The sequence below is a fragment of the Fundulus heteroclitus genome, chromosome 23 (genome assembly GCF_011125445.2).
Source record: "Fundulus heteroclitus isolate FHET01 chromosome 23, MU-UCD_Fhet_4.1, whole genome shotgun sequence".
Classification (NCBI taxonomy): domain Eukaryota; kingdom Metazoa; phylum Chordata; class Actinopteri; order Cyprinodontiformes; family Fundulidae; genus Fundulus; species Fundulus heteroclitus.
The window spans coordinates 21,825,391-21,838,742 of NC_046383.1; the positions used below are offsets into that span (position 1 = coordinate 21,825,391).

General features: G+C 39.1%; 2 protein-coding genes across 3 annotated transcripts; one reads left to right on the plus strand and one right to left on the minus strand.

Moving 5' to 3' along the window:
• Positions 1–1,009: 1,009 nt before the first annotated feature.
• On the plus strand, positions 1,010–4,325 carry LOC118557323 (fructose-bisphosphate aldolase B). The gene is made up of 9 exons (XM_036127178.1): positions 1,010–1,106; positions 1,741–1,853; positions 1,943–2,154; positions 2,247–2,301; positions 2,380–2,540; positions 2,619–2,702; positions 2,779–2,953; positions 3,654–3,853; positions 4,080–4,325. Exons 2-9 carry the CDS (start codon positions 1,742–1,744, stop codon positions 4,173–4,175), a joined length of 1,095 nt encoding a protein of 364 aa, XP_035983071.1. The 5' UTR covers positions 1,010–1,106; position 1,741; the 3' UTR covers positions 4,176–4,325.
• Positions 4,326–4,507: 182 nt separating this feature from the next.
• Positions 4,508–10,891, minus strand: LOC105920146 (membrane-spanning 4-domains subfamily A member 4D). Of its 2 annotated transcripts, none has more exons than XM_036127179.1 (7): positions 10,796–10,891; positions 10,451–10,607; positions 10,239–10,358; positions 7,895–7,951; positions 7,646–7,771; positions 7,425–7,538; positions 4,508–5,918 (listed from the first exon to the last, which is right to left on the minus strand). In XM_036127179.1, the coding sequence occupies exons 2-7, from the start codon at positions 10,577–10,579 to the stop codon at positions 5,862–5,864; spliced, it is 603 nt and encodes a 200-aa protein (XP_035983072.1). In that variant the 5' UTR covers positions 10,580–10,607; positions 10,796–10,891; the 3' UTR covers positions 4,508–5,861. The 2 variants fall into 2 exon arrangements, with proteins under 2 accessions (XP_035983072.1, XP_012711109.2); XM_012855655.3 differs by having other exon boundaries at positions 10,451–10,676; positions 10,796–10,865.
• Positions 10,892–13,352: the final 2,461 nt, after the last annotated feature.

Consider the following 13,352-nt stretch of genomic DNA (forward strand, 5'->3'; position numbering starts at 1 on the left):
AAAACATTCAAACCAGCAATTGTCCCCTGCAATTCTTTTTTAATTACCATCTTACTTACCCGCTGGGACAAGCAACATTCTTTGGATATGTTTTCAACACTTTCCAAAAAGTGTGAAAAATAAAATCACACACAAAGGTTGAACTCTGAACTGCAGTAAGAAAGTGGACATTGCACATGGTGCAGAGTACAGGTTGTGTAAAAGCTGTCTCATCAAACCTATGTCTGTGGGTGCAGAGGTCCCCATCTGCTGGGTTACGAAGATGTCTGTGCCATATAATAAACTTTATTTTTACGTTTCATTTTTTTAATTAAATGTTTGGCGAATTGTACGAAGGAGACATAAGCTGGCACAGTAATAATCAACATCACTTGTGCAGAACTATTCACCTCTAATAGTAGTTTGAAGTGAATATCAGATATAAAATAACCCCATATGTTTCAAATGTGTGCAAAACAAGGACATAACATTTTTTAAGGCAAACCAAATTTTTATCCATGCATTTTGACTTTAAGGAAATAGTTTTTTAGTGGTGAGACATCTGCGCGTCTGAACTGTTTTCTGTGCAACGGTTGAATCCTTAAAACACATCTACAACACACACATCTTTGCTTGTGGATGTCTCCAACTCCCCCAGAAGGAACAAGAACCAAAACCTGAATTGCAACATTGCAGCCGCGCTCTGCTGTTACATTTCTGCAAAGCTAAGGAAGGAGGAGCCTCTCCCTCATCTCTGTTTGATTATTTCGCTCATGCAGACTTTGACTTTACACTCACACAATGGCCCCTTTCATGTTTCCCCCCTCAAACTCCATCTCAGGACCTGCGATGAACTGCGAGGTCGGCAGAACCAGCAGATCACCATCATGGAGACCGCCTCTGTGGGTTTTGGCGGTGTCCAATCGCGCCTCCACGGTGACGCCCGCCTCCCCCGGCCCGCCCCCCGCCACATCACGAGTACCTCCCCCCACCGCCTTCAACAGGAATAAATACAACTCTTCACCCACTTTCGGTCTTCTTCATCATCATCCCGATCAGCCCTGGGTGGAACAAGGACGCCGTCTGTCACTTCAGCTGTCGTTTAGGAGAGAAAAATAAAAACTCAAGTGAGATGCGTTTTGGTTTTGTCAGAAATAGGAAACTTGGTTGATTGTACAGAATTTGGCTGATTTCTGCAGGATTGCTTCGTTGTGCGGGTTCGCATGTGGCTTTGCACATGTTTGCAAGCTGTAAATCACTACCGTAGAACGGGTTTATTGTTGATTATGTGCATTGCTGATAAAAACCAGGATTCAAATTTTCTTTCAAATAGCACTTTGCATCAATGTTTTTTTCTGATTGGGTGGTGTATTAAAAGCCACGTCAAGTGCAAAAATACAGAATTTGTGCAAATACTGCCTATTGTTTTCCACTGTACTCTTTGTTTTTGCTTTTTTTTGCTCTGCAAGTAAATTATGGTCAAGATTTTAAATGTGAGTGACTTCCTATTGTGATCTCCTGCACAAAAAAAACTTTGGTAAACTTGTTGCAAAGTGAACTCTGAACCCATGGTGCACACCCAAAAGGGAGAACTTATCTGTTTTGAAGGCCAAAGTTTAACCGTGCATGCCAAATATTTAACTGGAGAGGTGTTGCAAGAGAACCAGGATGTGTAATAGCAGACGTTTGCTCAACGTTGAGCAAAAGCAAAACATTTTAAAGTTTTAACTTTAACACAATATTCTCGTTTGGTTCTGCAAGGATGACTCATCAGTTCCCAGGCCTGTCTCCGGCGCAGAAGAAGGAGCTCGCCGACATTGCGCAGAGGATCGTGGCCCCGGGAAAGGGAATCCTGGCGGCGGATGAATCCACAGGTTTGCCTCGGTCCTGGTTGTTATTTTGTCGTGAGGTGGGACTGCAAGTTGGTCATGTGAGACTAAAGGTATGGGCTCCTCCCTTTAAGGCACCATGGCGAAGAGGCTGCAGAAAATCAACGTGGAGAACACGGAGGAGAACCGCCGCACCTTCCGGGAGATCCTTTTCTCATCCGACCCCTCCATTGCCAACAGCATAGGTGGGGTCATTTTCTTCCATGAGACGCTCTACCAGAAGTCAGACAGTGGTAAACTCTTCCCCCAGGTCGTCAAGGAGAAAGGGATGGTTGTTGGCATCAAGGTGAGGAGATCTTCATGCAAACCTATAAGACCTTTAATAAAACTTTCAACATCGTTAGATTCTACTTACCCTTGTTCACTTTATTACCATAGGTAGATAAAGGCACAGCTGGTCTCAATGGAACAGATGGGGAAACCACCACCCAAGGTACCTACCCTTAAAACATTTGGTTTTCTTTGCAAATTTCCCAAAACTATGCAGAGTGAGCCATTTTATGTTGTCCAGGTCTCGATGGGCTCTCGGAGCGGTGTGCCCAGTACAAGAAGGACGGCTGTGACTTCGCCAAGTGGAGGTGCGTGCTCAAGATCTCGCACGGCTGCCCATCAGCTCTTGCCATTGCCGAGAACGCCAATGTCCTTGCCAGATACGCCAGCATATGCCAACAGGTTGGTGTCACAGTTTTTAGCTGCAGCAGCGGCCAACAGATGAGGAAAAGTCATTTGTTTTAACCTGATCTTCTCCAGAATGGCCTGGTGCCCATCGTGGAGCCAGAAATCCTCCCTGATGGTGACCACGACCTACAGCGGTGCCAATATGTTACAGAGAAGGTTAGTATGGTATAATAAATATGATAACTTTCCTAATTACAGGAGATCAGTGCCCACTCAACTATTTCATCTGTAGGTCCTGGCTGCTGTGTACAAGGCTCTGAACGACCACCACGTGTACCTAGAGGGCACTCTGCTGAAGCCCAACATGGTCACCGCTGGACACTCCTGCACTAAGAAATACACCCCCGAGGATGTCGCCTTGGCCACAGTTACCACCCTGAGGCGCACTGTACCCGCTGCTGTGCCCGGTAAGCCCCATGCAACTGCCTCCTCCCACATGCAATCTCCTTAAATTGGTGGATTAGGATTTATGAAGTGAGGTTCTGGTAGGTTAGAAGCAACAGATAACTCTTTCTCATTCAATATAAATCAGATTAATTGCTTGTGTAAAAGGGGCCAAGACCAAGGTGGACATCTATCATCTTAAACTACCTCTCTAAATTCAAATAATCTGCAGCAGTTTATGTCAACAGCATTTTAGGTGCCTTTAAACTGTCGTCATGTCTACATTGGACGGTTATTTTCACAGCATATGTAGTTAGGAGGAGGTGCTCCACCAAGGACTTTCCTATAGGAAACAAGGAATGAGAACATAACATGAATAACAAGTGTTTTTCTGTGATTGTACCTGTTTGATGTTAAAGTAAAGCAGTATAAAAATCTTTTTACCAGGTAAGTTGCTCACAGGAAGATCATTGGTGGTACACCACCTTCAACCTCCTTTTATAATAATCAATGGCTTCTCAGTAAATATAACCACCCATAGCGCACCTTAAATAAAACCAGTTACACAAATGGATAGTAAATAAAGAAATCAAGACGTTTTGTTCTGATGGAAACTGTTAAGTGTTTGTAACCTTATTTTAAAAACTGAACTGTGCCTCCAGGAAGCCCTCATGCGTGTGTCCTCTGGCACCAATTACAGCCTCTTTTTCATGACCTTTCCAGGCATCTGTTTCCTTTCTGGAGGCCAGAGCGAGGAGGAGGCCTCCCTCAACCTGAACGCCATCAACCAAGTGCCCCTCCACCGCCCCTGGAAGCTGACCTTCTCTTACGGCCGTGCACTCCAGGCCTCTGCTCTTGCAGCCTGGGTGGGTAAAACCGCCAACAAGAAAGCTGCACAGGACGCTTTCTGCTCCAGGGCCAAGGTGAGTCTCACACGCAGATTGGCAGGCATCACAGTTCCCACTTATCAATTAGCAAGTCTGGACTTTAAATATTTCTTATCTTGAATTACTCAATTTAACACCGTTTGGTAAATTATTGATTCCTTAAAGCTTTTTGCCCGTTCAGTCTTGCACTCCTGTGACGCATGCAACTTGGCTGATCATTAACGCTCGTGTTTGACTTTGCCCTTCTCCTCTCTCCCATCAGATCAATGGCCTGGCCTCCAAAGGAGAGTACAAGCCCGCCAACACGGCTAGCCAGGCCGCCATGCAGTCCCTTTACACCGCCAGCTACGTCTATTAAATACTACGAACACTAAAAATTACAAATGGACCAAATGAAGATGTTCAGTTTCCCTGCATCATTAATAGCGAGAGAGGATTTCCACCATAATGTCGAGCAACCGTTTGCTAGCTTTATGAAATAAAGGGAAATAAACTAAAAATGCCAAAATATTTGACCTTTTGTCGTTCTTTTAACCTGCCCAAATTATAGAGCCACATAATTACTATTATGAAATATTATTACTATTATTATTGCATCTTTTTTAATGGCTGGACGGCTGTTAGGGCAGCTACTGTCTAGTTTAGATACGACAATTCACAGGTGTTTACAGAAATCACGCACAGACGTGCTGAAGACGTTCTCTTTATTTAATAAACACATAAACATTTATAACTCTGTATACTGATACGTACAAAAGCTACATTTATTCAAGCAAGTTTTTGTGTTAATAACACAACACTATCTCTCAGTTCAGCTAAGATAAATCACAGAATAAAAATGAAATGAGTTAATCAAAAATGTGTAGCTAATCAGTGTGAAAGCTGATATTTTGATTAAAGAAGACAAAAAAAGTTAATAGCAATCAGTAAACAATTGGCTAACCACACTCCATAACAGACATTTTTTATTGCTACAATGAAAGTATTTCAAATGTCAAAATGAGTGTTGGTGTTGAAAAAAAAGAATTTTCTGGGCAATTAACTGTACACACTGCATCCCAATAGTATTTATGTGTTTGTTGCAATGTTAGTACCATAAGCTACTTTATTTCTTATTATCTGAGATAGGCCAGAGCAAAGCTATTAATAATTGTGATGTCGAAGGAGCATGATACATGGTTTCCAAACCTTTTTTTTTTTTTTTTTTTTTTTTTTTTTACAAATACAAAATAAAAATGTGATACTCATTTGTAATCAGCCACCTCCATCCTTCCACCCAAAATAAAATCCAGTACAGCCAACCTGCCTCAGAAGTAATCTAAATTTTAAATAGAGTCCACCTTGATGTAATTTAATCACAGTATGAATACAAACGTTCTGGTAAGGCCTCATGGTTTCTTTCAGAACATTAGGAAAACAATATAATAACCTTTTAATATGGGGGAAAGAGTGCAACTGCAAACAAACCAAAATAAGGATGCCAATCTAAACTGACAGGCAATGAAAGCAATAACCCGTTAACCGTCAAGAGTCCATGGTAGATATAAAGTAGGTTCAGAAATGTTCAGTTTAAGTTGATGGGACAACTTTTAGTCAGGGAAGCTGGTGGTAAGATGGATGGAGCCAAATACATGACAATCCTTAAGGAAACGTGCAAAACCGGTAAGAAACATATCCCTGAAGACCTGCAGCTGCAACCTCAGTAAAAAGTGGAGCAGCACGGTGTTTACTCAGGGAGGCTGAACACAAACTTTACTTATTTTAATTGTGAAGCCTTTCCTCTGTTTTCCTCAGCTACACACAAACAGCAAAACAGATGGTAGAACACAGGCACACACACACACACACACACACACACACACACACACACACACACACGCAGACGCACACACATGTTGGAAGTTTAGAATATACATTACAAAAATGTTGCAAAACTTTACATAGTGAAATATGTATAGTGTCTGCCGTAATTGATAAAAAAAAAGTTACGTCAAATCAACAGTGCTGGTTAGTGAATGTAGAATACTGGAGGTGAAGGTTGGTCCTAGTTTGCTGTTGCTTCACTCTGTGGACTCATCACAATGTGCTGGACAATAACGTGCTATAAATAGAAAGCAAAAACAGCAATGAGTGACACATAACTACCAGACAACATTGTGATAGCTATGTTTTATTATTAACATTATGCTATTTTTTTTTGAATCGGTTAATTTGTTTTTCATATTATTGTCTAATAAATGCCAGTTTAAGGTGTTACTTTGCCAATTTCCACAACATGGAAAAAGATAGTTTACCTCCCTGCAAATGGATTGTCAGTAAATTAAATTCCCCCGTTGAGCAAGGGGGGAGTGGAGTATGTTTTTACAAAATGTAGTTCATATCCAAAATGATTTAGACCCCTGGCAGATATAAACAGCCCTTTTGTGTTTATCATAGAAAATGTAGTACTTTAATCAATCCCACAATAGAAGAAATCTCTCTCAGTAAATTAATTTTACATCTATTTGTGAAATGAAAAAAACAATCATAACACAAATATTTTACTGATAAAAAGATGCATTACATTTTTATAATAGGTCACACAGGATCAGAAAATGGTGCATTTATATCATAGGTACTCACTGGTACTTAGTAAACTAATTACCAGCAAGTTGTATCCTTTTTTATATAGGAAAGTTTAATTGCACTACACCAAAAACGTCACAGTATACAGTTCATTAATTTTCAAACTCCCATTGTCTGTCAGCATTACAGGTGACAGACAATAGGTAAACTGTGACTGATTGGATATAAAGTTCAGATAAATAAATTAAACTTGTTATAGTAATACTGATAATCAAACAATTCACCAACAACAGTCAAATACAGGAATAACTCAGTGAGATGTAATTAGTCCTACACTTTAAATTGGGCTACTGTGAAAACATTTTAAACTGAATGACAAGTACTTTTTTTCACTAAAGAGTGTGTCAAAAAGAAAAAGCTTCTCTCTCTAAAGGTTTTAAACTGCTATAAGGCGAACTAGAGGTATAAAAATGTGTCTTGTTAAAGCTTTTTTTTTATAAACCCTGATTTGAGCCACATAACCTCTTCCACAGCCACACATAAACATTACAAGGGAGGCGTGAGATTTAAACATTGTATAAATAAGGTACAGTTAAGCCCAAAATTGTTAATACCCCTTGCAGATCACATAACCAAGAAGTCTGTTTCTGGTAGGAAATGTGACAGACATCTTCCGAAATATAAACACTGTCATATCAAAATTATTCTCAATAATAAATGGAAAAAAATCTTTATTGGTATTACTGCAGTCACACTCTTCTTAAAAGCACTTGAGGTGGGGTGACTCATTTGCCATCACCTCAATCTTTAGCTTCCTCCACAGTTTCTCTGTCAGATTTAAATCTGGACTCTTTGCCTCTCCAAAGCGCTGGCATCACCATTCTGGCTAATATTCAGTCCGCAAAAAAGTTGCCATCTTTTCGGAAACGTTACAATTAGCTCTTACTTAGTTACACCATTGATCTTCAGCATTAAAAGGTGGAAGGTGAATTGTAACTTTTAATTATTTTAGGTGACACAACATTCAAGAATGCAAGAATACCTGGGTCTTTGTGGATTTCAGTGCTAAACGTGCAATGGTGCTCAAGAAGATGAGAAATGCAAACACACACAGAGAGGATCCAAACAATATGTATTCCACACAAGCAACCTGCACCTGCAGTAAAAAAAAAAGAGTTATACATTACAATATGTGGGTTTTATCCACACAGACAAGAATGTGAACACAGACAACGGATGAAGGGAGTAAATATTAAAGCTCACATCATAGCCGTTCCTCCCATGCCAATTGCGTACAAAGCTGTAATGCATTATGATGGATATCCGTATTCCAAAGGAGACTATAATTCCCAACATGGAGACCACATACAGGGCCAGGCATGTGGTTACCTGTGCAGCCAGATTATACAGTTTACCGAGTTTAATTAAGAAACATTGTGTGGTCAGTGATAAAGTTTGACAAAAAATGGAGTTAGTGAGAGTAAGAAAAAGAAAAGAAAACTGCCACATTACCATTTTCTTGGATGGATGTAACTCGGTGTAGATTGACAGGACTCCACATGTAAAAAACTTAAAATACAATCATTGAAATTAATCAGATGATCCAATCATTTTCTGTTCAGATTAATTTATATAGTCACTTATCCAGTCATGTCCATGGCCAGAACCAGATGAAGATGTAACAGGTGCATTTGCACAGAACGGGTGAGTTGTGTCTGTTGTTCCCTGAGTTAGTGGATTTACAATTCACAGTGAGGAAATTTGTGCTTGGACTCAACCAAATAAATTCAAATCTCTGGCAAACTCTGATAATTAGGGAACTAATTGTTTTATCTTATGATTATTTTTGAGGTATGGGGTATTGACAGGGTACTTTGGATGAGTCGGCAGCCTCAACCTACCTAATTTAAGTGCACCAACCCGGAAGCTAATTGTGTGAAGAAACTGTGAATGTGAAAGTGGAGCTGTTCAATAACTCCTAATGTACCCCTACGAACATTTTCACTCAGAGTTGGTTTAGCCATGACACCAAATTTGTACTTTTTAATGCTGGCATTTCAATGAGACCACCTTAACAAATCTAATGCTTTCCTCAACAACATACTGTGAGGATCCATTCATCGAATAATATATGTGTTATATATATAATAATATATATGTTTCAGCAACAAGACAATTCAAAGTGCTTTTACATGATGAACACATGAGAAAAGAAAACATGTGAAAAAGTACATTGCAGTGGCATAATTATGCAAAGTAAAACACAGTTGGACTATAGAACGAAATTAATGATGTTTCAGTTAATAGTTTAAACAGAACAGTAAAATTAACTCTAAAAATGTGAGTTTTAACTTTGATTTAAATTAACTTGAGCATTTTTGCAGTTTAACAAAAAGAAAGTTTTCCTTAAAAAGTGCAACCTGTACACTATATAATTGCAGACTTATGAGTTTAGAAAACCCATTAGTTTATGATGGCGCAAGGGATTATAAGGCTTTTGCCAAAAGCGCCACCTGCTGGATCAAGAGTTTTTGTAAGCCCTCAAAAGAAAAGAAAACATTTTAACAATAAATATTAAAAAAATGAGAGTAATGATTGTAACAGGTCTCGCTTGTGAATGAGAACTTGTCTCTCAATGACACTTCTTGTATAAATAAAGGTTTAATAATAATGTCCTGATGCATCTCAATAATCTAGGTAGAAAAATAAAAAAATAACTTGAATAATTCCTCTGGCAGGGTTCTTTTTTGTTGAAACGTTCTGTCAGATTAAAGAAGTCTCTTGGAGGAGAGAAAAACAAATTCTGAACCCGTGCAGAGGACTTTCTTATCTTTAATTTTTGTTTTATAATAATAATAAAGTACAGCCCTAGCTGGCACTATTTCTACAAACACTGTTTTGAAAATAAATAACTAGTTAAATACAAAAAAAACAACAAATGGGCCTAATTCTATCAAATAATAACATCAGTTACACATGAAACTCAGCTTGTCTTGTGCAACTGCAATGTTTTGGTCCATTTGTCCACACATGGAGGTAATTAAAGTCTGTTTAAAAATGGCAACACACTGGCTAAACCCTTAAACATTTCCAAAACAAAAACAGACAAAACAATGTGAGCTGTTGCACACACACACACACACACACACACACACACACACACACACACACACACACACACACACACACACACACACACACACACACACACACACACACACACACACACAAATGCACGTACACATGCACACATGTCCTTTTTTTAAATACTGAGAGCTTTGCCTTGACTTCCATTTATTTTTCAACCCGTTCTATGGCCTAAACTTGATCCTAAAACTAAGCCTAGGGGCCTAGTGGTTAGAGCATTATGCTTAGGTCCCAGAGGTTCTGAGTTCAACTCCCACAGCCTGCCACTCTGGGTCCCTGAGCTCCCCAGGTGCCGCACAGTGGCAGCCCACTGGTCCCCAAGGGGATGGGTTAAATGGAGAAGTGGGATCAATAAAGTTCAGTTATAATACCAGTAGATACCAAAGCTAATGGACACATTAGTCCCTAAGCCTAGAAAAAACATTAGGACCAAAAAAAAAAAGGTCCATAGGTTAAATCAAAGCCCTCACTTCACTAGTAAATTGTGCAAAAATGTTAACACTTAACTGCAAGTACAAACACACACATGCACACCAAACTTCAGTTGAATGCAACGTTAGACCGATTCAAAAGTATACCACTATTTTTTTTATGGCAAAGCCTAACCGGTTGTTTCCTTCTATTTTATCTGTCTGTGTTAAGATAAATCTAACAACAGCGAAATAGCTGATTTCTTTAAATCAAATTTATGGGAACAATTTAAGCTTACCAGAATTCCTTGCCACAAGGGAACATATAGTTTGAATGAGTTTGTTGGGTAATCTGAACTATCAAAGGCCAGCACAAACCCCATCATGACCTCAGCACAGCCAAACATCAGAACCACAATCTGAAAAATACAAAACCAAGATGCATTTAGTGTGTACAGTGCCATCACAGTTCACAGCCAGCCTGTTTTTTTTTAACAATAAGATGAATTACCCCAAGAGTTCTGGGCTGTTTTTGGACAAAGCGGTGCAGAGGTTTGCTGGACATCAATAGTATGTTACTTGTCTTCTGATCCTCATCTTCCCCTGTTCGCTCCACTGTAGTTGACTCAATTTCCTCCATTGCTGTGCTGTTACACAACTGTGTTAGGCTGTGGGGGGAAAAGAACAAGAGTTTGCCGTGCCAGGGGTATGTAATCTTCAGACAGTATGGGATGATTCTAAAGACAGGAAACAGACTTGTTGTAGGAAAGGGAAACCAGACACCCAGCGCACACAGAACAGTAAAATACAGCCACAAAAAAGCATTAACTCTGATAGAAAACATGAAGCAACTCACCGAGATTTCGACGTAAGAAGAAGTGCATGCGACAACAGGATTGGGATGTTGTTGGTCAGCAGAGGAAATCAAGAAATTTGAGAACTCTTCCTTTTTTCCCAGCAATGGGAGGAGCTAAAGACCCTCTACTGATAAAGGGAAACTATCAAGATTAAAACTGGATTAAATAGAGCAGTAAATTACAATAATACACAAGTAACCAAATAATAAGCATTTATAGAAGAACACTTACTTTAATAATGTGTATTTACATTCTTTGTATTGATCAATCAAATAATATAAAACTGCTTTTTTTTCACAACACAGTTTACTATTACAACTTAATGAGGATACCTACCATCTGTGACCAAAGTATGTATTCAAGACAAACACTTCCCATCAATTGCAGTAAACAATTTAAACTGGGGGAAAAAAACATTCACAGAAAGAAAAATAAAGTGCCCAAATACTAAACCCATTTGTTAATTAAAACTAATTATGTTTCATGGTTGGTTGAGGGTAGAGAAAGACACTATTGCAGGATAGAAACAAGACAGAACAAAGTCAAAAACACAAGTCACTCGTACACATATAGTACTATAACTATAAATTTACTTGCTTTCAAAAGCCACAATTTGTCCTAAAAGCAGTGGCTGTTTTTAATATGGGCAACATCAGTTTGACTGGGGTTGGGGGTTGGGGAAATAAATAAATTAAAATGAGTAAATCAAAGGGAAAACAATATATAAAAAAAGGTTTTATTTTAGTTGTGCCCAAATTAATTTCTGTAGGTAATCCACATGTCAAGTTCTTTTTTAGCACTTTAATAAAAACCTGTATGTATAACGCGCCTGGCGTTGATATCTTTGCGTTATGCTAAATTACAGGGCCACACAGATTATTGTAGCACTAGCCTTCATGCACAGTTCTCTTACAATAAATGTGTAGAGAGAAGCATGAAGCATGACGACATGCATTGCAATGGAACTTGTTTTAATCTGCCCTTTATGCAACTTCTATTATATTCTAATAGAGCCTTCTTTGATGCTTCTCTGGTGTTGGGGCAAGTGTGAAAAGCCCCCAACATATAGGCTGACCCGATTTAGACTAAATTATTTCATACTGATCACAGATTCTTTAAAACACAGTCCTTTGAAGGCTGCAGAAAGAGGCCATACAACCAAGGTCTCAATTCATGGAAGAATGGCCACAAATACTCACAATGGTCACTCACCCTAAACATACTGCTAGATTAGTTACAGAGTAGGTCAAGAACAACAAAGTCAGTGTTTTAGAGTGGCCACCATAAAGAGTTTTGTCATGATTTGTATTGGATGAACCCAGAACACAGCACACACACAGAGCTAGTTTCAAGAGTTTATTGAAGCAGCAAGAAGTGGATGATGAAAGCCAGAGTCATTTACCAGACGGAGGTTGCAGGGGTACAAGAACTGGCAGACGGGAACAGACAGGACCAGGACCAGGACCAGGACCAGGAACTATATAGTAGTGTCTATATAGTAGTGTGAGCAGATGGAATAAGTCCAAGGTGATTGCAGCCTGCCAGGTGTTCCCAATCAGGGCTGCACAGGGGAAGGAGCCAGAAATGTTCAGAATGCAGCCTGCAGGCTTCATTATGACAATTTATGGTGACTTTATCTTCATAGCTCCAATCAGAGGCCCTCACTAAACCATCCAATCAGTAGTTGCAATGGGTTGTGTGTATGGAGGGCTGGAAATAGCATCTTGTCCTGACCTTAGTGCCATTGAAAATGTAATACTAGAGCAGAAAAGATGTGTGCAAGCAAGGCGGCTTATAAACTGACCCGGTCACACCAGTACTGTCGGGACGACTGGGCCCAAATTGCAGCACCTTATTGTAAGAAGCTTTTGAAAGTCTACACAAAACATTTGAACCAAGTTGTTCCATTCAAAAGGCAATTCAACCGCTGAGGAAATGTATACAAATTTCTGAATTTGAAACAAGTTTAATACAAAGTTATGTAAACTAATCTCTTGTTTCTTCTTCTGGCATTTGAAAAGTACAAATAGCTCTGGTTATCCTAAAGATTGGCAGTCTTTTTATGAGAATATATCATCTTTTTATGTGGTTATTGCCATTTTTACTGTACGAGACTGTAAACTATTTCACAAAACAGAATCATACAGATAGTAACATGAAGAAACCTGCCATGTTTTCTTTTGTGAATGAGTAAAGTGAAACTGTGAGAAGGAAGTTTGGCGGGAAGAAAGGGGAAGAGTGAAATTCTGATGTATTTTTTTCACTAAGAGCTAACAGAATGAAAACCTGAAACTCTTGAAACATGGTAATTCATGAGAAATCTGCTGCTGTAAGTAATACCCAGCATTTTTGTGTGAATTCTTTTGTTTTGTTTTATTTTGCTGACACCAAACAACCTCAATTAGCAATGAAACAAAGATTTAAAAATTGACTATGTCTATGTCTAACGGTGTCTAAGTCTATGACTGCAGTTGGCTTGAAGATGCCACTTCATAGGAAGCTCAAAATCCTCGATGGTGCGCTTAAATCACAGTTCTGTCCAGTTCAATCTCATTA

Bases quoted from the DNA above. Each gene is read 5' to 3' on its own strand.
- LOC118557323 (XM_036127178.1), top strand. From the start codon at position 1,742: ATGACTCATCAGTTCCCAGGCCTGTCTCCGGCGCAGAAGAAGGAGCTC. The intron at 1,854-1,942 runs GTTTGCCTCGGT...CCTCCCTTTAAG, and splicing joins GGCGGCGGATGAATCCACAG to GCACCATGGCGAAGAGGCTG. The intron at 2,703-2,778 runs GTTAGTATGGTA...TTTCATCTGTAG, and splicing joins GCCAATATGTTACAGAGAAG to GTCCTGGCTGCTGTGTACAA.
- LOC105920146 (XM_036127179.1), bottom strand. From the start codon at position 10,579: ATGGAGGAAATTGAGTCAACTACAGTGGAGCGAACAGGGGAAGATGAG. The intron at 7,952-10,238 runs GTAAGCTTAAAT...TTGTATTTTAAG, and splicing joins CCTTGTGGCAAGGAATTCTG to TTTTTTACATGTGGAGTCCT. The intron at 7,772-7,894 runs GTAATGTGGCAG...CTGGCTGCACAG, and splicing joins TACATCCATCCAAGAAAATG to GTAACCACATGCCTGGCCCT.